Raw genomic sequence first — 27054 nt, 5'->3', positions numbered from 1 at the left:
GAACCTACTTGCAAAAGAGGTAACATGCCCATGCATAAAAAAAACTTGTTATGCAGCTTAGAAACAATATAAGTATTGGCACCACACAGTGAATCTTTAGATTCATTGGATTCACTCCAGCGCTTCTCATGGTAAAGGTACAAGCTACTATGGTGCAGCAATGATAGTTCTCTCCTTAATTGGAAGAGGTAGCAAGTAACATTCATGCCACACAAGTGCCAGGCAATGACCATCTCAAACAAGAGAGAATCTAACCATCTCTCCTTGATGTTCAATGCCATTAGCATCACCGAATCCCCCACCATTGACCAGAAACTGAACTGGACCAGCCATATAAATGCTGTGGCTACAAGAACAGGTCAGAGGCTGAGAATTCTGTGACAAATAACTCACTTCCTGACTCTCTATAGCCTGTCCACCATCTACAAGGCACAAGTCAGGAGTGTGATGGAATACTCTCCACTTGCCTGGATGGGTGCAGCTCCAACAACACTCAAGAAGCTCGACACCATCCAGGACAAAGCAGCCCAATTGATTGGCACCCCATCCACAAACATTCATTCCCTCCACCACTGACACACAATGGCAGCAGTGTGTAACATCTACAAAATGCACTGCAGCAATTCACCAAGGCTCCTTCGACAGCACCTTCCGAACCAGCGACCTCTACCATCTAGAAGGACAAGGACAGCAGATGCATGGAAACACCACCACCTGCAAGTTCCCCTCCAAGCCACACACCATCCTGACTTGAAACTATAATCGCCATTCCTTCACTGTTACTGGGTCAAAATCCTGGATCTCCCTCCCTAACAGCACTGTTGGAGTACCTACACCCCAAGGACTGCAGCCGTTCAAGAAAGTGGCTGACCACCACCTCCTCAAGGGCATTTAGGGATGGGCAATAAATGCTGACCTAGCCAACGACGTCCACATCCCATGAACGAATAAAAAAAATGTATCGCACTAAACTCTGTAGCTTTCTACTCAGGGATTTAAGGTAAATGCTGCTTTAAATCGTGGTGGATATCTCAAATATTTACTGTAACAATATTTAGACTTAAAACTTGAATTCTCTATGAGAAATAACATCAAACTTTCTTTCTTTTCCTAAAAGTTTTAAAGTTGCGATTGACTCCCCATCACCTGTGAATTGTATGCTCGGTCTTTAATAAACTTTTATATATTTTAGAAAATATATTGTCTCATACAGTCGTCTATATCGAAAACTCGAGAACCCATCTCCGTACACTCTTCAGTGGGGAGGTACATTATTGAGGAGTGATGCCCAAATCCTTATAATATCCAGTTTGTTATATTCTGGCTAAAACTTGTTAAAAAGGCTATCCGGATGATGGTAATATCCTCAACTGGTTTCTTTGTTTTGGGGAGAGTTAGATCAGTTCCCTAGACTCATTCAAGTGTCTGTGGCTTTCTCAACCTTAAGTGAGAGTGATCATCTGGGGAGTGTGCCTGATCCAGGATGGTCCCAAAAAGGGGCTAGGATTATAATCCACTTCAACCCCTCCCCGGGCACAGCAGTAGGAAATAATGAGACCTTTCCCACCCCCCACCACACCCCAAGCTGGGCACAGCATTAGCCAATAAATGAGCACCATGTGCACAGCATTTCCTGATAATCCCTCCCCATGGGCAGAGTGCTACTTGATAAATTCTCACCACGGGCACAGTGTTAACCACCACAACCCCTCCCCCCCCCCCCCCCCCCCCCCGGCCCCCCAGACACAATGTTACCCAATAACCCCTCCCCCCAGCACAGAGTGGGGTAGAATAGCACCTTGGGCGCTGTTACAAATTGGATTGTATCAGATCCGACCATTTTTGTCAATGCAATCAAATACCAAGCTCTGCGCATAATGGCGGCCAAAACGATACTGCATATCATGTGCTAGAGCCCAGGACAAATTTCTGCCCAACTGTTTACATGATAACCCCTCCCCCGGGCACACAGCGTTACCTGACTGATTCCTGAGTCAGTGCTACTCTATAACTGACTGAGCTTCCTGGTAAGGAGGCAGCTCATCTCCCTTCAGTGCTGCCTCCTGCCAGCTGGACCACTATGAGGCGTATAGTGAGCACAAAAACCCCACCCCCAAACAGCCCCTCCTCTCTGAACTGCAAACTTCTAGGCTTGTATCCACTGGAATTTAGAAGAGTAAGAGGTGACTTGATTGAAACATATAAGAACCTGAAGGGTCTTGACAGGGTGGATGTGGAAAGGATGTTTCCTCTTGTGGGTGAGTCCAGAACTAGGGGTCACTGTTTAAAAATAAGGGGTCACCCATTTAAGACAGAGATGAGGAGATTTTTTTTCTCTGAGGGTGGTGAGTCTTTGGAATTCCCTTCCTCAAAGGGTGGTGGAAACAGAGTCTTTGTATATTTTTAAGGCAGTGGTAGATAGATTCTTGATAAGCAAGGGGGTGGAAGGTTATTGAGGGTAGGTGGAAATGTGGAGTAATCAGTTCAGCCATGAACTTATTGAATGGCGGAGCAGACTCAAAGGGCCGAGTGGCCTACACCTGCTCCTAATTCCTATGTTCATATGTTCTATTCACCAATTTTCACAATTCATCAAATTAGTCTGCTTGAAGGTGGAAAAAAAATCACTCAAGGTTAGTTTTTCAATGAAACACAGAAGGAAAGGACTCACTTTAGCAGCTGACACATCACATCCTATAGAAGCAAAGTTAGTGCATGTTGTAGAACATTGGAATGGGATGAGCTCACATTGGCTCTGAAGGGTGTGTTTGTGTGTGTATATTCATCAGCTTTCTATTCCTGCTCTGTCCCACGCTGCCCAGAATAGATATACAGGATATCAACATCAACCATACAATACCTGGTACAGTCTGAGTCTAACACTGAGTGATAGGAGACATGACTCAAAGCTGTATTGAGCCCTTCTCCATTAACTGAGGCAGTCTGTGCTGCTATTTGAACCACAAACTGTGAAGTGAATTGCTGACAGCCAGTCTATCAGAGCCTTTTATCTGGGACAATTCCATCTGTGATGTAACATCAGACCAACAGGCTTGTACATGTTGACATTTGTCAGCTGGAAGCTGGGCCACTCTGCTGAGCAGGGTGTGGCACTGACAAACATGGCAGGCAGCTTCAACCCCAGGAGCTGAGGGGAAGAAAGAGACTCTATACTGTCTCTAAGGTTATGCCCCTCTCTACCCTTTCTTTAAGCATCTTCTTCGACTGCTCCTGTGTTCTTCTGAAGGAGCCAGAACTCGTGCTGATGCCCACTGCTTCTCGGTAGTTTGGCCAGCGATTAGGATGGTAAATGTCCATTCTATGAGCTTGAGTGTATGACACCGTGGGGTGGGGGCTCTATCCTGTCTGACCTGGAACCCCTGCACTGATCAACAGCAGCAACTTTCTTCCTGTGTGCCCCCTCCCCCCAGATCAGGGATCCTAAGGCCATTTGCAGCACCCAACTGGGGTTAGCTAACTGTTCTGGACCCCTCAGTACTGCTGGACATTCATGGGATGCCATAATTGGCCCAAGATCCCCACTTTCAAATTCTTATCCAGCAACGCCTGCTGGCAAGTGTGAACAAAGGGAGTGGGCAGAACTGGCCTGGGATTTGGCACCCCGCTCACGCCATGGCTGAATATCGTCCCCATCTAGGCCCACAGCTGAAACATGTCCACATGGGTAAGATACCCCGTGCCTTTGTTTAGTGAAACCAAAGCTTTGAACGAGTTTAGTACTGAGGAGAGAAGGGGAGATACTGGGGAAATAAAACAGCGGGCCTGCAAGGAAATTATTTATTATTGAAAATACTCTTTAGAAATATTCCATATGAAAATAACAAGGTTGTGTCAGGTAAACCGCCTGGCAAACAAGCAGCTTCCCACTTCGCACTTTCGCAGTCTTGTTCAGGAAAGCTTGGTAACTAACCATAACCCTGAGTCTCCCATCCCAACCAGCTCCTGTTAGCTCACCACTTTACTACCTCACAGTCAGATTAAAAATACCTCATTTTAGTGTTCAGTACATTATATTCAATAAGTGCATCACATGACTGTATTTGCTGGACCATAAGACACACATTTTTTCCCAGAAAAAAGTTGCCTAAAATTGCCCTGTGTCTTGTGGTCCAGTAAATACGGTGCATCTTATGGTCCGGTAAATACGATACATCCCACTGGCCCAGTACATTACATTCAACAGGTTCAGTAAATTGCATTCAATAAATGCAGTCCATTATACTCAGTGAATACAGCACACTTGTGAATGTAATACATTACCATTCAATTAGTACAACTGTTTCATCCATGGGTTCAGTACATTGCATTCAATGAGTATACTGCAGTCTGTAAAATTTTTTTTATTTTAGAGATACAGCACTGAAACAGGCCCTTTGGCCCACCGAGTCTATGCCGACCATCAACCACCCATTTATACTAATCCTACATTAATCCCATTACCCTCTCGCATCCCCACAATTCACCTACCACCTACCTACACTAGGGTCAGTTTATAATGGGCAATTTACTTATCAACCTACAAGTCTTTGGCTGTGGGAGGAAACTGGAGCACCCGGCGAAAACCCACGCAGTCACAGGGAGAACTTGCAAACTCCGCACAGGCAGTACCCAGAATCAAACCCGGTTCGCTGGAGCTGTGAGGCTGCGGTGCTAACCACTGCGCCACTGTGCCACCCTTGCGCCATGATTATGACCCATATTATTGTATAAACACTGAACAAACTTGTATCAATTCCTCTCTGTTACTTTCACTGCACTTATTTCACTTTGTTTAATGCCCCTTTTTTAATTCTTTCATGGGCTTCCCTTGCAAGACCAGTGATGTTGCCCATCCCTAATTGCCCATGACAACTGAGTAGCTTGCTAGGCCATTTCAGAGGATAATGGTCTGTAGTTACATGTAGGCCAGACCAGGTAAGGACAGCAGATTTCCTTCCCTATAGGGCATGAGTGAATCAGATACGGTTCTACAATAATCAATGAAAGTTTTCATGGACCATTACTGAGACTGGCTTTCAATTCCAGATTTTTATGAATTAATTGAATTTATTAATTAATTGATTTTAAATTCCACCAGCTGACATGGGGGGATTTGAACCTGTGTCCCCAGGGCATTGGCCTGGGCCTCTGGATTACTAGATCAGAGACATTACCAGTATCTCCCCCTGTTCAAAAGTTTAAAGTGAAGTGCAGAATTTGAGAATGTGTTAAGTATTAATTTGATAACTGTTCTTAAAGTCTACCCAAACTTCTAGTGAAGAATGATAACACATACACCTGACATGACAGATTGCAGGCATAGTTACATAGGGATTGTGTCAAGGGAGTACAATGAGCATTGTGGTGTGCTGCTGCAGTGGCCAATGAGGAACTTATGCCTGAGTTTTGGTTGGCTCACCATTTCATTCTGAATTACACTGGTTGATTCTTTGGTCCTGCCTCTCTCTCTCTCTCTCTCTCTAGATTCAGAAACTACAGATGGTGTCAACTGTAGCTACAAAGACCAGGATGGCTGTACTGTTCGGTTCCGTTATCATGAAGAGCCAAATGGAAAATCCGTTCTGTCGGTTATTGAATATCCAGGTTTGAGAAACAGCTATTCCTTGACCTGAATTGATTGCTTTGTTCTACGTGTTTATTTAATTATATTTTCCTCCATTTTTGATGGTAATAAATACCATTGTAGAACAAAGAACAAAGAACAGTACTGCACAGGAACAGGCCATTCGGCCCTCCAAGCCTGCGCCGATCTTGATGCCTGCCTAAACTAAAACCTTCTGCACTTCCGGGGACCGTATCCCTCTATTCCCATCCTATTCATGTATTTGTCAAGATGCCTCTTAAACGTCGCTATCGTACCTGCTTCCACCATCTCCCCCGGCAGCAAGTTCCAGGCACTCATCACCCTCTGTGCAAAGAACTTGCCTCGCACATCGCCTCTAAACCTTGCCCCTCTCACCTTAAACCTATGTCCTCTAGTAACTGACTCTTTCCCCCTGGGAAAAAGCTTCTGACTATCCACTCTCTCCATGCCGCTCATAACTTTGTAAACCTCTATCATGTCGCCCCTCCACCTCCGTCATTCCAGTGAAAACAATCCGAGTTTATCCAACCTCTCCTCATAGCTAATGCCCTCCAGACCAGGCAACATCCTGGTAAACCTCTTCTGTACCCTCTCCAAAGCCTCCACGTCCTTCTGGTAGTGTGGCGACCAGAATTGTACGCAATATTCTAAGTGTGGCCGAACTAAAGTTCTGTGCAGCTGCAGCATGACTTGCCAATTTTTATACTCTATGCCCCGACCGATGAAGGCAAGCATGCCGTATGCCTTCTTGACTACCTTATCCACCTGCGTTGCCACTTTCAGTGACCTGTGGACCTGTACGCCCAGATCTCTCTGCCTGTCAATACTCCTAAGGGTTCTGCCATTTACTGTATACTTCCCACCTGCATTAGACCTTCCAAAATGCATTACCTCACATTTGTCCAGATTAAACTCCATCTGCCATTTCTCCGCCCAAGTCTCCAACCGATCTATATCCTGCTGTATCCTCTGACAATCCTCATCACTATCCGCAACTCCACCAACCTTTGTGTCGTCCCCAAACTTACTAATCATACCAGCTACATTTTCCTCCAAATCATTTATATATACTACAAAGAGCAAAGGTCCCAGCACTGATCCCTGCGGAACACCACTAGTCACAGCTCTCCATTCAGAAAAGCACCCTTCCACTGCTACCCTCTGTCTTCTATGACCGAGCCAGTTCTGTATCCATCTTGCCAGCTCACCTCTGATCCCATGTGACTTCATCTTTTGTACCAGTCTGCCATGAGGGACCTTGTCAAAGGCTTTACTGAAGTCCATATAGATAACATCCACTGCCCTTCCTTCATCAATCATCTTTGTCACTTCCTCAAAAAACTCAATCAAATTAGTGAGACACGACCTCTCGCTTCACAAAACCATGCTGCCTTTCACTAATAAGTTCGTTTGTTTCCAAATGGGAGTAAATCCTGTCCCGAATAATCCTCTCCAATAATTTCCCTACCACTGACGTAAGGCTCACCGGCCTATAATTTCCTGGATTATCCTTGCTACCCTTCTTAAACAAAGGAACAACATTGGCTATTCTCCAGTCCTCTGGGACCTCACCTGTAGCCAATGAGGATGCAAAGATTTCTGTCAAGGCCCCAGCAATTTCTTCCCTTGCCTCCCTCAGTATTCTGGGGTAGATCCCATCAGGCCCTGGGGACTTATCTACCTTAATGCTTTGCAAGACACCCAACACCTCCTCCTTTTCGATAATGAGATGACTGAGACTATCTACACTCCCTTCCCTAGCCTCATCATCCACCAAGTCCTTCTGTTTGGTGAATACTGATGCAAAGTACTCATTCAGTACCTCGCCCATTTCCTCTAGCTCCACACATAGATTCACTTCTCTGTCCTTGAGTGGGCCAACCCTTTCCCTAGTTACCCTCTTGCTCTTTATATACGTATAAAAAGCCTTGGGATTTTCCTTAATCCTGTTTGCCAATGACTTTTCATGACCCCTTTTAGCCCTCCTAACTCCTTGCTTAAGTTCCTTCCTACTGTCTTTATATTACTCAAGGGAATCGTCTGTTCCTAGCCTTCTAGCCCTTACGAATGCTTCCTTTTACTTTTTGACTAGGCGCACAATATCCCGTGGTATCCAAGGTTCCCGAAACTTGCCAAACTTATCCTTCTTCCTCACCGGAACATGCCGGTCCTGGATTCTAATCAACTGACATTTGAAAGACTCCCACATGTCAGATGTTGATTTACCCTCAAACAGCCGCCCCCAATCTAAATTCTTCAGTTCCTGCCTAATATTGTTATAATTAGCCTTCCCCCAATTTAGCACCTTCACCCAAGGACTACTCTTATCCTTATCCACAAGTACCTTAAAACTTATGGAATTATGGTCACTGTTCCCAAAATGCTCCCCTACTGAAACTTCGACCACCTGGCCGGGCTCATTCCCCAATACCAGGTCCAGTACGGCCCCATCCCTAGTTGGACTTTCTACATATTATTTCAAGAAACCCTCCTGGATGCTCCTTACAAATTCTTCCCCATCCAAGCCCCTAGCACTAAGTGAGTCCCAGACAATATAGGGGAAGTTAAAATCACCCACCACTACAACCCTGTTACCTTTACATCTTTCCAAAATCTGTCTACATATCTGCTCCTCTACCTCCCATTGGCTGTTGGGAGGCCTGTAGAAAACCCCCAACATCGTGACTGCACCCTTCCTATTCCTGAGCTCCACCCATATTGCCTCACTGCATGACCCCTCCGAGGTGTCCTTCCGCAGTACAGCTATGATATTCTCCTTAACAAGTAATGCAACTCCCCCACCCCTTTTACATCCCCCTCTATCCCGCCTGAAGCTCCGAAATCCTGGAACATTTAGCTGCCAATATTGTCCTTCCCTCAACCAAGTCTCTGTAATAGCAACAACATCATAGTTCCAAGTGCGTGGAACGCCCTACCTGCAACAGTAGTAGACTCGCCAACTTTAAGGGCATTTAAGTGGCCATTGGATAGACATATGGATGAAAATGGAATAGTGTAGGACAGATGGTTTCACAGGTCGGCGCAACATCGAGGGCCGAAGGGCCTGTACTGTGCTGTAATGTTCTATGTTCTATGTACTAATCCAAGCTCTAAGTTCATCTGCCTTACCTGTTATACTTCTCGCATAGAAACAAATGCACTTCAGACCACCAGTCCCGCTGTGCTCCGCAATATCTCCCTGCCTGCTCTTCCTCTTAGTCTTACTGGCCTTATTTACTAGTTCCCCATTTATTTCACTTGCTGTCCTACTGCTGTGGTTCCCACCCCCCTGCCACACTAGTTTAAACCCTCCCGAGTGACGCTAGCAAACCTCGCAGCCAGGATATTTGTGCCCCTCCAGTTTAGATGCAACCCGTCCTTCTTGTACAGGTCCCATCTGTCCCTGAAGAGATCCCAATGGTCCAGATATCTGAAACCCTCCCTTCTACACCAGCTGTTCAGCCACGTGTTTAGCTGCACTATCTTCCTATTTCTAGCCTCACTGGCACGTGGCACAGGGAGTAATCCTGAGATTACAACCCTAGAGGTCCTGTCTTTTAACTTTCTACCTAACTCCCTAAACTCCCCCTGCAGGACCTCGTCACTCTTCTTGCCTATGTCATTGGTACCAATGTGTACCACAACCTCTGGCTGTTCACCCTCCCCCTTCAGAATGCCCCCTGTCCGTTCAGAGACATCCTTGACCCTGGCACCAGGGAGGCAACATACCATCCTGGAGTCTCTTTCATGTCCACAGAAGCGCCTATCTGTGCCCCTGACTATAGAGTCCCCTATAACTATTGCTCTTCTGCGCTTTGTCCCTCCCTGCTGAACAACAGTGCCAGCCATGGTGCTACTGCTCCAAAACGGTATACTTGTTAGAGAGGGGGATAGCCACAGGGGATTCCTGCACTGACTGCCTGCCCCTTCTAGCAGTCACCCATCTATCTGCCTGCACCTTGGGTGTAACCACTTCTCCAAAACTCCTGTCTATGATGCTTTCTGCCACCTGCATGCTCCTAAGTGCATCCAGTTGCCGCTCCAACCGATCCATGCGGTCTGTGAGGAGCTGCAACTGGATACACTTCCTGCAGATGTAGTCGTCCGGAACGCTGGAAGCGTCACGGACCTCCCACATCTCACTTCACCCCTCTAACTGACATTTCTAGCACTAATTAATAAATTAATTTAAAATAAATAAATACTTATTAAATCCTTACTAAATTGTTATAATAACTATATGGTCCCTAGTGCTAGATTCCTACTATAAATATTAAATGCTAACTAAATATAATAATCTCCTCCCTCTGGTTTAGTTACTCTACTTATTAATTAGTTAATTAGGGTTTTAATCAATTTTTATCAATGTTTTATTTTCAAATTCAGTAAAAAGAATTCCCTATCAGCCAATCAGGTCACAGCTTTCCTGTGACTCACTTTCAGTTTTTTTACCAGAGGTAAGTTTTTTATACTTACTGGTCTGGAACTACGCCCTCCGAGTCTTCTCCCAGTCAGCTGTGCTCTTTGGAAACATAGAATCTTCGAGCAGAGAAGCCCAACATTCCCTGAAAAGGAATGACAACTGGTAGTTACAGTACTTGGCAGTCGGACTCCTGGTTAGTGAACCTGAGCTGTAATCTTAATCTGATGGATATTTGCTCCCAGATTCCTCTGAAGTTTGAGTGAAAAAGCTGTTTGTTCAAGTCTCACTCCAGAGACTTGAGTGCAAAATCTAGGCTGCTACTCTATTGCTGTGCTGAGGGAGTGCTGCACTGGCAGAGATGCTGTCTTTCAGATGAGATGTTAAACTAAGGTCCTGTCTGCCCTCTCAAACGGACGTTAAAGATCCCATGGCAAGATTTTGAAAAAGAGCAGGGAAGTTCTTCCTGGTGTCCTGGCCAGTATTTGTTCCTCAACTGACATCACTAAAACAGATTATCTTGTCATTTATCTCATTGCTGTTTGTGGAATGTTGCCGTGTACAAAATTGGGTACCACATTTTCTGTGTTTCAGCAATGACTGCATTTCAAAAATAAAGTGCGTTGAAACGCAGAATCCTAGAAAAAAACTTACAGCACAGAAGGAGGCCATTTGGCCATCGTGCATGTGCTGCCTCTTTGAAAGAGAAGTGTCCTTAGTCCCACAACCCAGCTTTTTGTTCGTAACCCTGTAAGTTCCTCATCTTCAAGGACCTGCTCAACTTCCTTTTAAAATTATTTATTGCATCAGTTTGCACTGCCTTTTCAGGTCGAGTGTTCCAGATCCCAAAAACTCTCTGAATGAAAATATTTCTCGTCTTCCACTTAGATCTGTTGCCAGTGATTTTGAATTTATGACCTCAGGTTATTGACTCACTTGCAGAAGGGATAGTTTTTCTCTATCTATCCTATCAAAACCTCTAATCATCTACAAACCTCTATCAGGTCATCTCGTTGCCTTCTCTATTCCAAGGAGAACAGTCTGAACTTTTCCAACCTCTCCTGATAATTCTGTTTATCGATCCAAGTAACACATATGCTTTTAAACCACCTTATCAACTTGTCATGCCCCTTTTAAGGTTTTGTGTATATGAACACTAAGGTCTCACTCTCACCTACACTTTCAAAGTCAGGCCATTTATAGTATACTGTCTCTCCATGTTAATCTTCCCAAAGTGCATCACTTCACACTTCTCCACATTGAACTCTATCTGCCATGTTTCTGCCTATTTCACCATCCAATGCTATCATCATCACTACCTACTATATTGCCATGTCTTACATCATCTCCAAACTTTATATTGCTGCTCTTTATACCCGAGTCTTTCTTATTTATAAAAATTGAAAAGAGTCTTGGGCCCAAAGCTGACCCTTGGCGAACACCACTGCAAACCACCTCCCAGTCTGAAAAACATCCATCAACCACCATCTTCTGCTCCTGTCACTGATCCAATTCCATAGCTATACCACAACTTTCCCCTGAATTCATGGGCTTCTATCTTCTTAACAAACCTCCTGTGGCACTTTGGCGAATGCCTTCTGAAAGTCCATATATTACATCAACTACACTACCTTCGTTGTTACTTCATCAAGTTAGTGGGATGCAATTTGCCTTTAACAAAACCATGCTGGATCTCTAATTTTTTTTGTCCCTGATAATGGTTTTCAATAACTTGCCCACCACCGAGCTAAGGCTGACTGGCCTCTCGTTTCCTGGTTTATCCTTCTTCCCTTTCATGAAAGGTGGTATAATATTAGCAACCCTGCAGTTCTCTGGTTTGTGGCTGCCTGCAACAAATTTGGCCTAACCATCAGCCTCAAGAAAACGAACATCATGGGACAGGACCTCAGAAATGCTCCATCCATCAACATTGGCGACCACGCTCTGGAAGTGGTTCAAGAGTTCACCTACCTAGGCTCAACTATCACCAGTAACCTGTTCTCTCGATGCAGAAATCAACAAGCGCATGGGAAAGGCTTCCACTGCTATGTCCAGACTGGCCAAGAGAGTGTGGGAAAATGGCACACTGACACGGAACACAAAGGTCCGAGTGTATCAAGCCTGTGTCCTCAGTACCTTGCTCTGCGGCAGCGAGGCCTGGACAACGTATGTCAGCCAAGAGCGACGTCTCAATTCATTCCATCTTTGCTGCCTCCGGAGAATCCTTGGCATCAGGTGGCAGGACCGCATCTCCAACACAGAAGTCCTCGAGGCGGCCAACATCCCCAGCTTATACACCCTACTGAGCCAGCGGCACTTGAGATGGCTTGGCCATGTAAGCTGCATGGAAGATGGCAGGATCCCCAAGGACACATTGTACAGCGAGCTCGCCACTGGTATCAGACCCACCGGCCGTCCATGTCTCCGCTTTAAAGACATCTGCAAACGCGACATGAAGTCCTGTGACATTGATCACAAGTCGTGGGAGTCAGTTGCCAGCGTCTGCCAGAGCTGGCGGGCAGCCATAAAGGCGGGGCTAAAATGTGGCGAGTCGAAGAGACTTAGCAGTTGGCAGGAAAAAAAAGACAGAAGCGCAAGGGGAAAGCCAACTGTGTAACAGCCCCGACAACCAATTTTTTCTGCAGCACCTGTGGAAGACTCTGTCACTCTAGTATTGGTCTTTATTGCCACTCCAGGTGCTGCTCCACAAACCACTGACGACCTCCAGGCGCTTACCCATTGTCTCCAGAGACAAGGAGGCCAAAGAAAGAAGAAATAAAGAAAGAGAAGTCCTCTGGCACTACTCCTGTATTCAATGAGGACCGAAAGATTGTGGCCAATGTCCCAGCTATGTCTACCTTTGCTTTCTTCAGTAACTTAGGATGCAGTCCATCTGGACCATGTGACTTACCAGCTTTCAGTAATGCTAACCTTTTTAGTACATTTTCTCTATCTATTACTGTCCTGGCCATAACTTCCCTTTCCTCTTTTAGCATATCCTTCGCATCAGCTGCTACCCTTGTGAAGATAAAGTACTCATTTCTATTTTAACTGCATCCTCTGTTTCTACATGAAGACTTCCCTTAGGTCTCACTTTAGATGTTTATAAAATCTTTTACTGTTCAATTTAATGTTGGCTACTAATCTTGACTCCTAATCTCTCTTTGCCTCTCACATTAACTTTTTCACTTTCCCCTTGGACTTTCCATAATCTTTCTGCTTGTTAACTGGATCTTATTCCTGACATTTGTTGCAAATTTTCTTTTACTGTTTTATTTTAACATTTATTTCCTCGGTCATACAGGGCACATTAGCTTTGGATGCTCTACTTTTTCCCTTCAAAGGAACACTGCCTAGTTTCTATCTGAACTATCGCTTCCCAAAGTCTTCCAGTGCTCCATTACTGTTTCACCCTGTAATAAACTTTTCCAATCTACCTGTGCTAGGTGCATTCTTAAATCACTGGAATTAGCTCTTTCCCAGTTAAGCATTTTTACCATTGATATTTTCTGGTTTCTTACCATAATTACTCTCATCCAAATTATGTTGTGGTCACTGTTAGCGAGATGAATTAGATCCAACACTACTTTTAACTTTATTTAGGCCAGAGACGTGTTGATCAAGAAAGTTCTCCTGCGCACAGATCGGAAATTCCTCTCCTTCCCTTCCCTTAACACTATGTTTTTCCCAGTCTAGATTAGGTAATTAAAGTGTGCTAATATTACTCATCTATTTTTGTTACACCCCTTTGAAATTTGCCAACAAATTTGCTTATCTCATCTCATCTTTCTGAAGCTCTTTAAAAGACTATCGCCAATGTAACAGCTCCCTCTCTGTTCCTTAACTCAAGTCAAATAGATTCAATCCTAGAACCATCGCATAAATCCTTTCTATTTAGAACTGTATCATCATCCTTAATCAATACTGCCCCACCTCCTCTTTTTCCTTCTCTATCATTCCTGAATACTTGGTAACTAGAAATATTAAGAGCCCATTCCTGGCCTTGTTTGACCCATGTTTCTGTTAATACAACCAAGTCATACGAACATAGGAGCAGGAGTAGCCCATTCAACCCATCAACCCATTCAATTAGATCATGGCTGATCATCTACCTCAAAGCCACTTTTCCGTGCTATCTCCATATCCCTTGATGTCATTATACTGCAGATATCTATCGATTTCTATCTTGAACATGCTCAGTGACTGAGCTTTCACAGCCTCTGGGGTAGAGAATTCTAAAGATTCACCACCCTCTAAGTAAAGAAATTCCTCTTCATCTCAGTTTTAAATGGCTTACCCCTTATTCTGAGACTATGTCCCTTGGATCTAGGCTCACCAACCAGGGGAAACATCCTATTTACATCTGCCCTGTCACGCCCTGTAAGAATTTTGTAATTTTTTCCTGTATTTTTCATAATTCCATGTAGCAATTTGTGCTTGCAGCTTACCAACTTCAAACCAAGCTTCACCATGGACACTGTCATACATACAATTTAATACCTCCTTTGTCACTTTTTCTATTTTCCTCACTCCCTACAGTTTTTTGGGGGATATTTCTTGTTTCACTGCTGTTTATATCTCTCCATCCTTGGATCTCATTGCTGCTTCTTTCTGCTATTTTCTGGTTCTCCCCATCCTGTTTTTGCAGAGCTCCAAACAGTGAGAAGGAGATAGACATGTCCTGAGGTCATGAAAGGCGCTATGTAAATGCAAGTTCTTCCTTTTTTTCACAGAATGTCCCCCACCAGTGAATCTCCTGGTCATTATCCTGCCTTTGATGGGGGCTATCCTGCTCTGTGGTCTGATAGCACTACTGATCTGGAAGCTGCTGGTGACAGTCCATGATAAGCGGGAGTTTGCAAAGTTTGAGGCAGAGCGAGCCAAGGCGAAGTGGGACACGGTAAGGAAGGGTTTGCATTTACTGCCTGTGGCACAGAGTTTGGGGATTACACACACTGCACTAAAACTGACAGAAACTTCCTGAGAGCTCAACTCAAAGACATCCTTCCCTTGTGCTGCTATTATTCTAGAAACTCCAGCAGCCCTGTCTACTGCAAGGAATGGTTTGACACAAGTACCTGTTATAGACAGCTGTGAGGTGGCACACTTGTCTATACTGCTGGCTCTGCAATGCTTATGGAAAGCGGAGTTCTGTGTATGCATTCACAAATGCATTTGCAGTGCCTGCGAAATAATGTCCAAATGATGGTCAGATTTGGCCTTATTTTAGTTGTGACAATGTGTTTTCTGACATTAAAAGCTTGTTTACAGTTAGAGAGAGAAGGAAAGAGAGAATTATTCATTTGCATTTATATAGCAACTTTCATGACCTCAGGCCATCCCAAAGCACTTCACAACCAGTGAAGCATTTTTGAAGTGTAGCCATTTTTGTCATGTAGAAAACGCAGCAGTCAATAGGAACTTCAGAAGTTCATGTTGTGCCAGTTTCAGTTACATTACAGCCAGTGCCAGCTGATGCCTACCTCACATGCTCTGCCATTGCTTTTGGTAGACTGAATCACGCTGAGCTTAATGTGGCTCTATAGCAACTCCTGTCACCATTTCACAATTGTCCCGTCAGATTGGCACAGCGTGCCACTATTCTGTAAGTGCACTCAGTAATCAAGAGATCTGCCTCACTGTGTTTCCAACTATGTCTCGTTTCAGGCCAACAACCCGCTGTACAAAGGGCCAACATCAACCTTCACAAATTTCACCTACACTGGCAACACAAATTGAGGGGACCGTCAGCAGGCGAGGGTTACACAAACCACAGCATCGGAGAGTTTCAGATGGGCTACACTGGGCACAAAACCAAAGGGGCTTGGGGTTTTATTTTTTAATGATATGGCATTCCTTTTACTGGCCTATTTTGAGCTACAAACAGCCACAACTTCAGTCTGTAAAATCTATCTTCCCTCAACGCTGGATCTCTCAACCTAGAAACTGCAATGAGCCACAGCGAGGTGGCATTCGTCTCTTTTACCAAGAGGTGTTTGAACCTGTATCATAACCAGTGCTTCAGACACTTAATTGCAGTGCTGTCTGTGAGCACTTGTTATATCTGAATGGTGTCTCTGATAATTCCAATGGGTAAATGCACTGTGGCATGCACCCCTTTATGAAGGGTTTTGAGAGAGTAGACAGGGAGAAATTGTTTCCACTGGCAGGTGTGTCAGTCACCAGAAGACACAGATTTAAGGTAATTGGTAAAAGAACCAGAGGGGAGATGAGGAGAATTATTTTTACCCAGCGAGTTGTTATGGTTTGAAATGAATTGCCTGTTGGGGACAGATTCAGCAGTAACTTTCAAAAGGGAATTGGATAAATACTTGATGGAGAAAAGTTTACGGGGCTATGGGGATAGAGCAGGGGAGTGGGACTAATTGGCTCTTTCAAAGATGGGCCGAATGGCCTTCTGTGCTGTAAAAATCTATGATTCTATACACAAACCAGAGACTCTCTGATTTGAATGCTGCTGAGTGTTACGATCGATGATCTGAGTTGGGGTGTCTGCATTGGGCCCCAGTGCTCCTGGGTTTAAGGAGAAGGGAATAAAATGCTCCTGAATGTATTCCCATTACTCCTCCTGGAAGTGGGCATGTGAGAGTATTCAATGGGTGAGGGCAGGATCACGCTTCAATTTGATGCCCTTTCAGGGTGTTTGGTCATTTTGAGGAGGACACAGAGATATGGCAATTGTAGGAAAGGAAGAGAGAAAGCAGTGGATCCAATTTTTCTTCTTGGGACACCAGATGCTTGCATAGCTTTAACCTAATTCCTGTTAGATTGAATGTATCCTACAGATACTGTGGGAACTACATGTTTGGCCATTGTGGGTACCCGTACTTAGCACCAGCTCGATTGAGTTGCTTATCCCCGTTTTCCAAAGACTGAAGATTGTCTGGTTCCACCCAGGACAGCATGCGACTCACTGAACCCACCTCCATTCACATTCATCCAACTGTTACCCCTAGTGGCTCAGAGGCTGAAGACACTGCCCAGGATAGAACTGAGCCATGCAGACTGCAAGGCCCTGGGTTGAATGAGTTCACTGGGGTCAGAACGGTAATGGCAGCTCTGCAGCTTGTGTCACTCACCCATTACCCCCTTGGGCTAACAAGGCTGGAGGGAGGGAGCTGGGGAATCAGCCAGGGTTCTCACTCCTGACTTACTTCCCTGAATCCCCTGCACTCAAAATCTAGGTATGTTGCTATGGAAATAGTAAGAGACTGAAGCCAGACAGAAATGTAAGCAAGTTCTACACTATTAATCGGTTTCTTTTCATTCATTTTTATTGACTGTTGTTTAAAATGCTGTTAAAGTGCCTTGTGTTATATGTATATATTTCCCTAATTACCTGGGGTCTGGTGAAGGAATACTATTTCATTTTATTGACTTTTTCTAATTGCACGCACTGAACGTAGCTCAAGAATTATTCATGTCAGACACTGTCAGCTCAATACTGACTTGGTATTGATAATCACTTCCTATATCAGGAGCCGCAGTTTGACAACTCGTTCTAGAGTTTAATGCCTCTCTGCGGAAAGAACGACTTCCTAACAGCTAACCTACAACACCAAGTTGCATTTGCATAGCACCTTTGACAGAGGAATAAGTGGAAAAAAATTGACGCTGAGCCAAAGATGGGGATGTCGAGGGGCAGGTTGGGCAGGGTGAACAAAAACTTGGTCAAAGAGATGTGTTTCAATGAGGAGGCCTTAAAGAGGGGGAGGGTTCTTTACAAGGCACCTGCCTTTATCATGCTGTGATTGGGAAGTGGAAGCAGTTGCACAACCTGACAATGTGGAAACTGCCTAATTTAACTGTGGTTGTTGCAAGTTGGAGGTCTAACATCCCGCCGCAGTAGGATGTGGGCTAGCAAACAGACAGCAAGCCCAGGGATTGGTGATTCAGAAAGTGAATTGTGCCCCACCCACTCACTCAGCTCTCCTGAAGTTACAGGGAGCATTTATGGCACAGCTCAGTTTGCGTGGCCGGTTCGTCCTGTTGGCTGAAGCATTAGGTGTTGCACAGCAGCATAATATATGGAAAGTAGGTAACAAAGTAGACCATCCTTTCCAGGGCCAGAAGGCAGGAATAATATAAAGTGAAATCACCCAAAGATGGCCCAGCTGAGTTTGCTCATCTTATCTGGGCCTCAGTTGAGATGCTACTTGGCCTCAGTGTCCCAGGATTTGGGGGTGGAGGGGGTGTGTGCAATGCCAGTTATTCAGCCACGACACTTGCTGCTGCTCACTGCACTGTCTCCCCCACTGGTGCATGAAGAATGGGCACTTAGCCGCTTATGAAACCAAATCCTGTGTCTGTCAGTGCCTGCAGGACACAAAGTAAAGAAGTTGGATTTATTTGGTGCCTTTCACCCCTGCGGAATGTCCCCAAAGTGCTTCACAGCCAATGAAGTACTTTTGAAGAGTGGTCACTTTCGTAATGTAGGAAATGTGGGTGCCAGCATATTGTGCACAGAAAGATCCCACAAACAGCGATGTGATAATGACCAGGTAATCTTTTTTTTTATTATATTAGTTGAGGGATAAATATTGGCCAGGATACGAGGGATAACTCCCCTGCTCTTCTTTGAATAGTGCCAAAGAATGTTTTATGTCCATCTGAGGGGGCAGATGGGACCTCGATTGAACATTTCAGAAGAAGAGGAAGGGAGAATAGGGGAGAAAATTGGTTAAGAGAAAAGGAAATCGTAAACTCTCACTGATCACAGATATCCCCAACTCTCAACTCCCTTTGTGTGAATTGGCGGCACCTTTTGATCAACCCTGGTTACTGCATCTAATGCATTTTTAAGCAAAGTACTTGGCATATTTTTGGCAGATATTTTACTTAATAGGAATTCAGGGTAAGAAAAGACATCAGTGCTTTAGATACATATTTGTAAACATTAATGAGCCTTTGACAAGCTTCCAGTCCAGAATATCATGTGTATTCTGTCATCTAGAGTCAATATCAATCACTCCCAGGTCAGCTTTAACAGAGTAAAGCTCTCTCTCCACTGCTCCAGACCTTAGTATTGTAATCCTACATAAATGTGGGTAATACTGCGCCAGTGTGATGCCAGCAATGACAGAGTAACAGTTCAAGATGAATTCAGCACAGTTCTGTACTATAGGGCTGTGTCCTTTTGGCCAGACTCCATTCACATGGGGCCTAAGGTGGAGACTTTCACCCCAGCAGTCTGAGCTGGCCTTGGTATGCAGGGTTGCCAATACCCCAGGATTGCCCTGAGGTCTCCAGGGATTAAGGACCTGGACACTGCTGCAAACCTGGGAGAAGCATCAAAGGGACATTTAAAAAATTGCGTATAATTTTTTCCATTTTCATTGAACATTTTCATTTATTAGTTACAAAAATATTAGAAATGAGCTTTTTCGGGAAAAAAAGCTGCTTCACTGATGAATCAACCAATCAGGTAATTAAGAGCTGGTTTGCTTTCCAATTGGGTGTGGGAAGGCGGGGCATTGTAGGGATGGACAGTTCAGGTGACCAATAGCAGGAGTGTGGGGGCGGGGCAGTTGCTGGGATGTGGTCATGTGATGAAATCTCCAGGAATACATCCAGAGATGGCAGGCATTAACTAGGTCATTTATTATTCTGTCACTGAACATACATTACAACAAAATGGGTTAAAAACACAATTTAGGGTCATTCCGGAGAGCCCTGCTGGACAGAAAGGTGGGTTGAGGAATTGGGGATCAGCCCACCACTGCCCCAGATTGTCACGGATTATTGGAGTGTAGCCAGTGTGTCCATAATAATGGAAGGGTCAGTTCTCCTCTCTGCTGGGAGGAAAGTGTCTGTCTGAAAAGTAAAAGCAAAATACTGCAGATGCTGGAAATCTGAAATAAAAACAAGAAATGCTGGAAATACTCAGCAGGTCTGGCAGCATCTGTGGAGAGAGAAGCAGAGTTAACGTTTCACGTCAGTGACCTTTCATCAGAACTCCTGAAAAGTGTTTGATTTCTGAATTCTACAAAGTGTTGATAAACAGGACAGTTCAATATAATTTTTCGGGGCTTTCAACTTTATTTTTTATTAATAAAAATGTAATACATTGTGACTGCTGATGTAATAAAGATACTAATTTTATAATTTCTCTCCGCTTGATGTTGCTCGAGTAGATCATGGTTTGCGACAAGCTATGTGAATATCCTGCACTAACCTGGGATTCTCTGTAAAGCTTCATTGTTTTTAATCTCAGTTTTGCCTGGTTAATATTACAAAAGTGAAGCTGCTGCTGATATTTGAAAGGCAAAATGAAATGACAAAACGCAGCAAGATTTCAGGTTGAAATAAAGTAAGAGAAACTATAGCGAGCTACTCCTCCAGTTAATAATATTAGCCGGGCAGAATCCGGTAAACTGCTCTAATGTTGATCCTTCTATTCACTACATACTCCACACTCGTTCCAGTACGTTCCAGTGATAAAGTGAGTGGTACTACTTAAATTAGTGTAATTTATTAAGGACTTTAGATTGTAGTGGATAGTGTTTGGAGTAGAACAAGACCCCTAGTGTAATTAGTATTTTTTAAAGGGAGTAACTAATTTAAAGGTAAGTCATGGCAGGAGAGCTCGCACCCGTGGTATGCTCCTCCTGTGCTATGTAGGAAATCAGGGATGCTTCCAGTGTCCTTGACAACCATGTGTGCAGGAAATGTATCCATCTGCAGCTACTGACTACCCGCATTACGGTGCTAGAGCTGCGGGCGGATTCACTGTGGAGCATCCGCGATGCTGAGGACGTCGTGGATAGCGCGTTTAGAGAGGTGGTCACACCACAGGTAATGACTGCACAGGCAGAAAAGGGATGGGTGACCACCAGGTAGAGTAGTCGGCGCAGGCAGGTAGTGCAGGAGTCCCCTTTGGCCATCCCCCTCTCAAATAGATATACCGCTTTGGATACTGTTGGGGGAGATGACCTCCCAGGGGAAAACAGCAACAGCCAGGTTCGTGGCACCAAGGATGGCTCTGCTGCACAGCAGGGTGGAAAAAGGAGTGGAAGAGCTATAGTGATAGGGGATTCTATCATAAGGGGTATAGATAGGTGTTTCTGTGGCCACAAACATGACTCCAGGATGGTATGTTGCCTCCCTGGTGCTAGGGTCAAGGATGTCACGGAGTGGCTGCAGGACATTCTGAAGGGGGAGGGGGGTGCAGCCGGAGGTCGTGGTATACATTGGTACCAACGACATAGGTAGAAAAAGGGATGAGGTCCTGCAACAAGAATTTAGGGCGCTAGGTAGCAGATTAAAAAGCAGGACCTCTAAGGTTGTAATCTCTGGATTACTCCCGGTGCCACGTTGCTAGTGAGTTTAGAAATAGGAGGATAGAGCAGATGAATGCGTGGTTGAGGAGATGGTGCAGGACGGAGGGCTTTAGTTTCCTGGATCACTGGGTCTGTTTCTGGCAAAGGTGGGACCTGTACAAGTTGGACAGGTTGCACCTGAACCGGAATGGGAGATTTGCTAGTTCTGTTGGAGGGGGTTTAAACTAATTTGGCAGGGGGATGGGATACAAAGTGGAGGTACAGTAGGGGTAATATAGAACAGAAAGTGAGTCTGCCTGGAAGTCGGCGCAAATATAGACCTGGTAAGGCACAATGGAAAATTGCAAGGCTGGATTGCATCTATTTTAATGCAAGGAGTCTTACTAATAAGGCAGATGAATTGAGGGTGTTGATTAGCACATAGGATTATGATATTATTGCTATCACAGAGCCATGGTTGAGGGAGGGACAGGACTGGCAGCTGCTCAATATTCCAGGGTGTAGAATCTTCAGGCGCGACAGGGGAAGGGATAAAAGAGGAAGTGGCATTGCACTGTTGATCAAGGAGTCAATTACTGCAGTAAGGAGGGATGACGTCTTAGAAGGTTCCTCAAATGAGGCCATTTGGGTAGAACTTAAAAACAAAAAGGGGGCAATCACCTGGCTGGGAGTGTACTACAGGCCTCCAAACAGTCAGGGAGAGATGGAGGAGAAAATATGTAGGCAAATCTCTGAGAGGTGTAAAAATAATAGGGTAATAATAGTAGGGGATTTCAACTTCCCCAATATTAACTGGGATAGTCTTAGTGCAAAAGGCTTAAAAGGGGCAAATTCTTAAAATGCACACAGGAGAGCTTTTTGAGCCAGTAAGTAGAAAGTCCTACAAGGGAAGGGGCAGTACTGGACCTAATCCTAGGGAATGAAGCTGGACAAGTGGTAGAGGTGTCAGCATTTCGGGTATAGTGACCATAACTAAGTAAGATTTAAGGTAGTTATGGAAAAGGACAAAGATGGACCAGAAATAAAGGTACTGAATTAGGGGAAGACCGATTTCAATATGATAAAACAGAATCTGGCTAAAGTGGACTGGGAGCAGCTACTTGTAGGAAAGTCTACATCACATCAGTGGGAGTCATTCAAAGAGGAAATAGTGAGAGTTCAGAGCCAACATGTACCCGTTAAGGTGAAGAGTAGGACCAATAAGTCCAGGGAACCCTGGATGTCAAGGGATATAGAGGATTGGATCAGGAAAAAAAAGGAGGATCCCAAGCGCTGAAAACAGCGGATGCACTAGAGGAGTATCGTAAGTATAGGGTGGCACTTAAAATGTAATTAGGAGAGCGAAGAGGGGACATGAAAAAACACTGGCGGGCAAGATAAAGGAAAATCCCAAGGCGTTTTATAAGTATATTAAGGGTAAGAGGATAACCAGCGAAAGAGTAGGGCCCATTAGGGACCAATGTGGCAATCTGTGTGTGGAGACAGAGGACATAGGTGGGGTTTTAAATGATTACTTTTCCATCGGTGTTCACTATGGAGAAGGACGATGTAAGTGTAGAGATCAGGGAGGGGGATTAGATTAGATTAGATTAGATTAGAGATACAGCACTGAAACAGGCCCTTCGGCCCACCGAGTCTGTGCCGACCATCAACCACCCATTTATACTAATCCTACATTAATCCCATATTCCTACCAAACATCCCCACCTGTCCCTATATTTCCCTACCACCTACCTATACTAGTGACAATTTATAATGGCCAATTTACCTATCAACCTGCAAGTCTTTTGGCTTGTGGGAGGAAACCGGAGCACCCGGAGAAAACCCATGCAGACACAGGGAGAACTTGCAAACTCCACACAGGCAGTACCCGGAATCGAACCCGGGTCCCTGGAGCTGTGAGGCTGCGGTGCTAACCACTGCGCCACTGTGCCGCCCTATATACTCGAACAAATTAGCATTGAAAGGGAGGAAATATTAGCTGTTTTAGCAGGCTTAAAAGTGGATAAATCCTCAGGCCCAGATGAGATGTATCCCAGGCTGTTATGTGAGGCAAGGGAGGAGATAGCAGGGGCTCTGACACAAATTTTCAAATCCTCTCTAGCAACAAGAGAGGTACCAGAGGATTGGAAGACAGCGAATGTGGTACCATTATTCAAGAAGGGTAGTAGGAATAAACCAGGTAATTACAGGCCGGCGAGTCTAACATCAGTGGTTGGGAAAATATTGGAAAAACTTCTGAGGGACAGGATTAATCTCCACTTGGAGAGGCAGGGATTAATCAGGGATAGTCAGCATGGCTTTGTAAAGGGGAGATCGTGTCTAACTTGATTGAATTTTTCGAGGAGGTGACTAGATGTGTCGATGAGGGTAAAGTAGTAAATGTAGTCTACATGGACTTCAGTAAGGCTTTTGATAAGGTCCCGCATGGGAGATTAGTTAAGAAGATAAGAGCCCATGGGATCCAGGGCAATTTGGCAAATTGGATCCAAAATTGGCTTCGTGGCAGGAGGCAGTGGGTGATGGTCGAGGGCTGTTTTTGCGACTGGAAGCCTGTGACCAGTGGTGTACCACAGGGATCAGTGCTGGGACTCTTGCTGTTTGTGGTGTACATTAATGATTTAGACGTGAAAATAGGAGGTATGATCAGTAAGTTCGCAAATGACATGAAAATTGGTGGTGTTGTAAGTAGTGAGGAGGAAATCCTTAGATAACAGGGAGATATAGATGGGCTGGTAAGATGGGCGGAGCAGTGGCAAATGGCATTTAATCCTGAAAAGTGTGAGGTAATGCATTTTGGGAGGACTAACAAGGCAAGGGAATATACAATGGCTGGTAGGACCCTAGGAAGTATAGAAAGTCAGAAGAACCTTGGTGTACTTGTCCATAGATCACTGAAGGCAGCAGCACAGGTCGATAAGGTGGTTAGGAAGGCATATGGGATACTTGCCTTTATTAGCCGAGGCATAGAATATAAGAGCAGGGAAGTTATGATGGAGCTGTATAAAACGCTAGTTAGGCCACAGCTGGAATACTGTGTATAGTTCTGGGCACCGCACTATAGGAAGGATGTGATTGCATTGGAGAGGGTGCAGAGGAGATTCACCAGGATGTTGCCTGGGCTGGAGCATTTCAGCTATGAAGAGAGACTGAAAAGGCTAGGGTTGTTTTCCTTAGAGCAGAGAAAGATGAGGGGGGACATGATTGAGGTGTACAAGATTATGAGGGGCATTTATAGGCTAGATAGGAAGAAACTTTTTCCCTTAGCCGAGGGCTGAAGAACCTGGGGGCATAGATTTAGGGTAAGGGGCAGGAGGTTTAGGAGGGATTTGAGGAAGCATTTTTTCACCCAGAGGGTGGTTGGAATCTGGAACACACTGCCTGAAGAGGTGGTAGAGGCAGGAACCCTCATAACATTTAAGCAGTATTTAGATGAGCACTTGAAACACCATAGCAGACAAGGCTATGGGCCAAGTGCAGGAATATGGGATTAGAATAGTTGGGTGCTGTATGGCTGGCACTACACGATGGGCCGAAGGGCCTGTTTCTGTGCTGTATAACTCTATGACTCTACATGCTCTGCTTTCTACATGATCCAGCCTAACACATTACTATTGACACACCACTCGATACAAAGAACTATATATACGCTGCTATACACACTCCACTCTGTACAAAACCCGCACCTTTACCATCTAGAAGGACAAAGCCAGCAACTATTGCCCATCCCTAATTGCTCTCGAGAAGATGGTGGTGAGCAACCACCTTGAATCCCTGCAACTCCTCAGATACTGAAGTAGTCCGTGTCTGGACAACATCCAGGCTTGGGCTGAGGTAAGTAACACTTGTGCCACACAAGTGCCAGGCAAAGACCATATCAAACAAGAGAGAATCTAACCATCTCCCCTTGACATTCAATGGCACTACCATCACCGAATTCCCCCACCATCAACATTTTGGGAGTTACCATTGACCAGAAACTTAACTGGACCAGCCACATAAATGCTGTGGCTACAAGAGCAGGTCAGACACTGGGAATTCTGCAGCAAGTAACTCCCCTCCTGTCTCCCCAAAGCCTGTACACCATCTACAAGGCATAAGTCAGGAGTGTGATGGAATACTGTACACTTTCCTGGATGGGTGCAGCTCCAACAACACTCAAGAAGCTCGACACCATCCAAGACAAAGCAGCCCACTTGATTGGCACCCCATGCACCACCTTCAACATTCACTCCCTTCATCACCAGTGCACAGTGTGTACCATCTACAAGATGCATTGCAGCAAGTCACCAAGGCTCCTTTAACAGCACCTCTCAACCTCCTAGAAAGGCAAGGGCAGCAGATGCATGGGAACACCAGCAACTGCAAGTTCTCCTCCAAGCCCCACACATCCTGACTTGGAACTATATTGCTGTTCCTTCACTGTCGCTGGGTCTAAATCCTGGAACTCCCTACCTAACAGCACTGTGGGTGTATCTACACCCCAAAGACTGCATCAGTTCAAGAAGACAGCTCACCACCACCTTCTCAAGGGCAAGTAGGGATGGGCAATAAATTCTGGCCTTGCCAGCGACACCCACATCCCATGAAAGAATAAAAAATGACTATCTGATCTGAATATACAGCATTGTATCTCCGTCATCCACTTCAGACCCCTAGGGACTTTGTCCAACAGCTCCTCAAGTCCTACCCTCATCCCAAAGTTGGCCATCTTTCCCCTTCCTTTGGCCCATTATTCCTCTCCAGCTGTATAGGGTAGCCACCTCCTGTAATGTGTATCTCAGGAACTCTTCCCTACTACTGTATTGTGGAGTGTGTCCCATTGTTTCTAGGGCTCACACGAGTCCACCCTGGGGGCACTCATTGCATTGGAGACCACCCTACTCCAATTATTCACCAGAGTAAGAACAAAATCTCACTCACCACAGTATTCCCTCTATGGGTCAATCTCTCATAACTGGGGTAACTCAGCAGAAACCATGGATTGAGCCCTGTGCCTCCTGTTGTTTACATAGCTCAAGTGTACACTGGACAGTGCTGGACCACTGGGGAGTCATGAGAAGGAAAGTCACTGAGGATGAACAGAGAACGAAAGAAAAACTAGATGTACAAGAGAAAGCTTTCTAAGGTGACTGAAATTCAGATCAAAGTCAAATTTGCCCACTGATAATAGCTGGGAGGGTGCTGTGAAACAAGAGTAAAGAGACTGATGGGATGATGGCAGTCATCCAGTTTTGGGGGCAGAGAATCCAGGGAGCTATCTGGAGATTTCATATGGTTTTTTAATTAAAAATAAATTGCTGGAAATACTCAGGTCAGGCAGTCTCCTCTTCGTTGGGGACACCAAACACAGATCAGGTGACCACATTGTGGAACACCTTCTTTCAGTCTGTGACCCTGAGCTCCCAGTCATTTGTCATTTTAATTCTCTGCCCCACTCTCACCTCTATTCTCAGCCTCCTACACTGTTCCAAAGAGGCTCAACGGAAGCTCGAGGAACAGGACCTCGTCTTTTGTTTAGGCACTTTATAGCCTATCTGACTCGACATTAATTTCAACAATTTCAGATCATTACCTCTGCTTCTATTTTTTCAGACAGCAGCTGTTGGTGGTGATTCTGCTATTTCCATTTACACCTCCTCTAAACCCATTTTTGTTTATTTGTCCCAGTACCATCACCTTTTGAATTGCACCATCATCCCTTTTGTCATTTAATCTCTCCTGCCTTC

The 27054-nt window shown here is 44.9% G+C and overlaps 1 protein-coding gene across 1 annotated transcript in view; it reads left to right on the top strand.

Moving 5' to 3' along the window:
- LOC137348050 (integrin beta-3-like) overlaps window positions 1-20150 on the top strand; it is a 94056-nt gene extending 73906 nt beyond the window's left edge. Inside the window, exons 13-15 of the mRNA XM_068013165.1 lie at window positions 5485-5604; window positions 14759-14925; window positions 15693-20150. Of these exons, the coding sequence (XP_067869266.1) occupies window positions 5485-5604; window positions 14759-14925; window positions 15693-15764 (359 nt within the window). The 3' untranslated portion in view covers window positions 15765-20150. The remainder of the gene's footprint in view (window positions 1-5484; window positions 5605-14758; window positions 14926-15692) is intronic.
- The last annotated feature ends 6904 nt before the right edge of the window (window positions 20151-27054 follow it).

Source organism: Heterodontus francisci, chromosome 33 (genome assembly GCF_036365525.1).
Source record: "Heterodontus francisci isolate sHetFra1 chromosome 33, sHetFra1.hap1, whole genome shotgun sequence".
Lineage (NCBI taxonomy): Eukaryota > Metazoa > Chordata > Chondrichthyes > Heterodontiformes > Heterodontidae > Heterodontus > Heterodontus francisci.
This window is presented reverse-complemented; position numbering and strand designations above follow the sequence as displayed.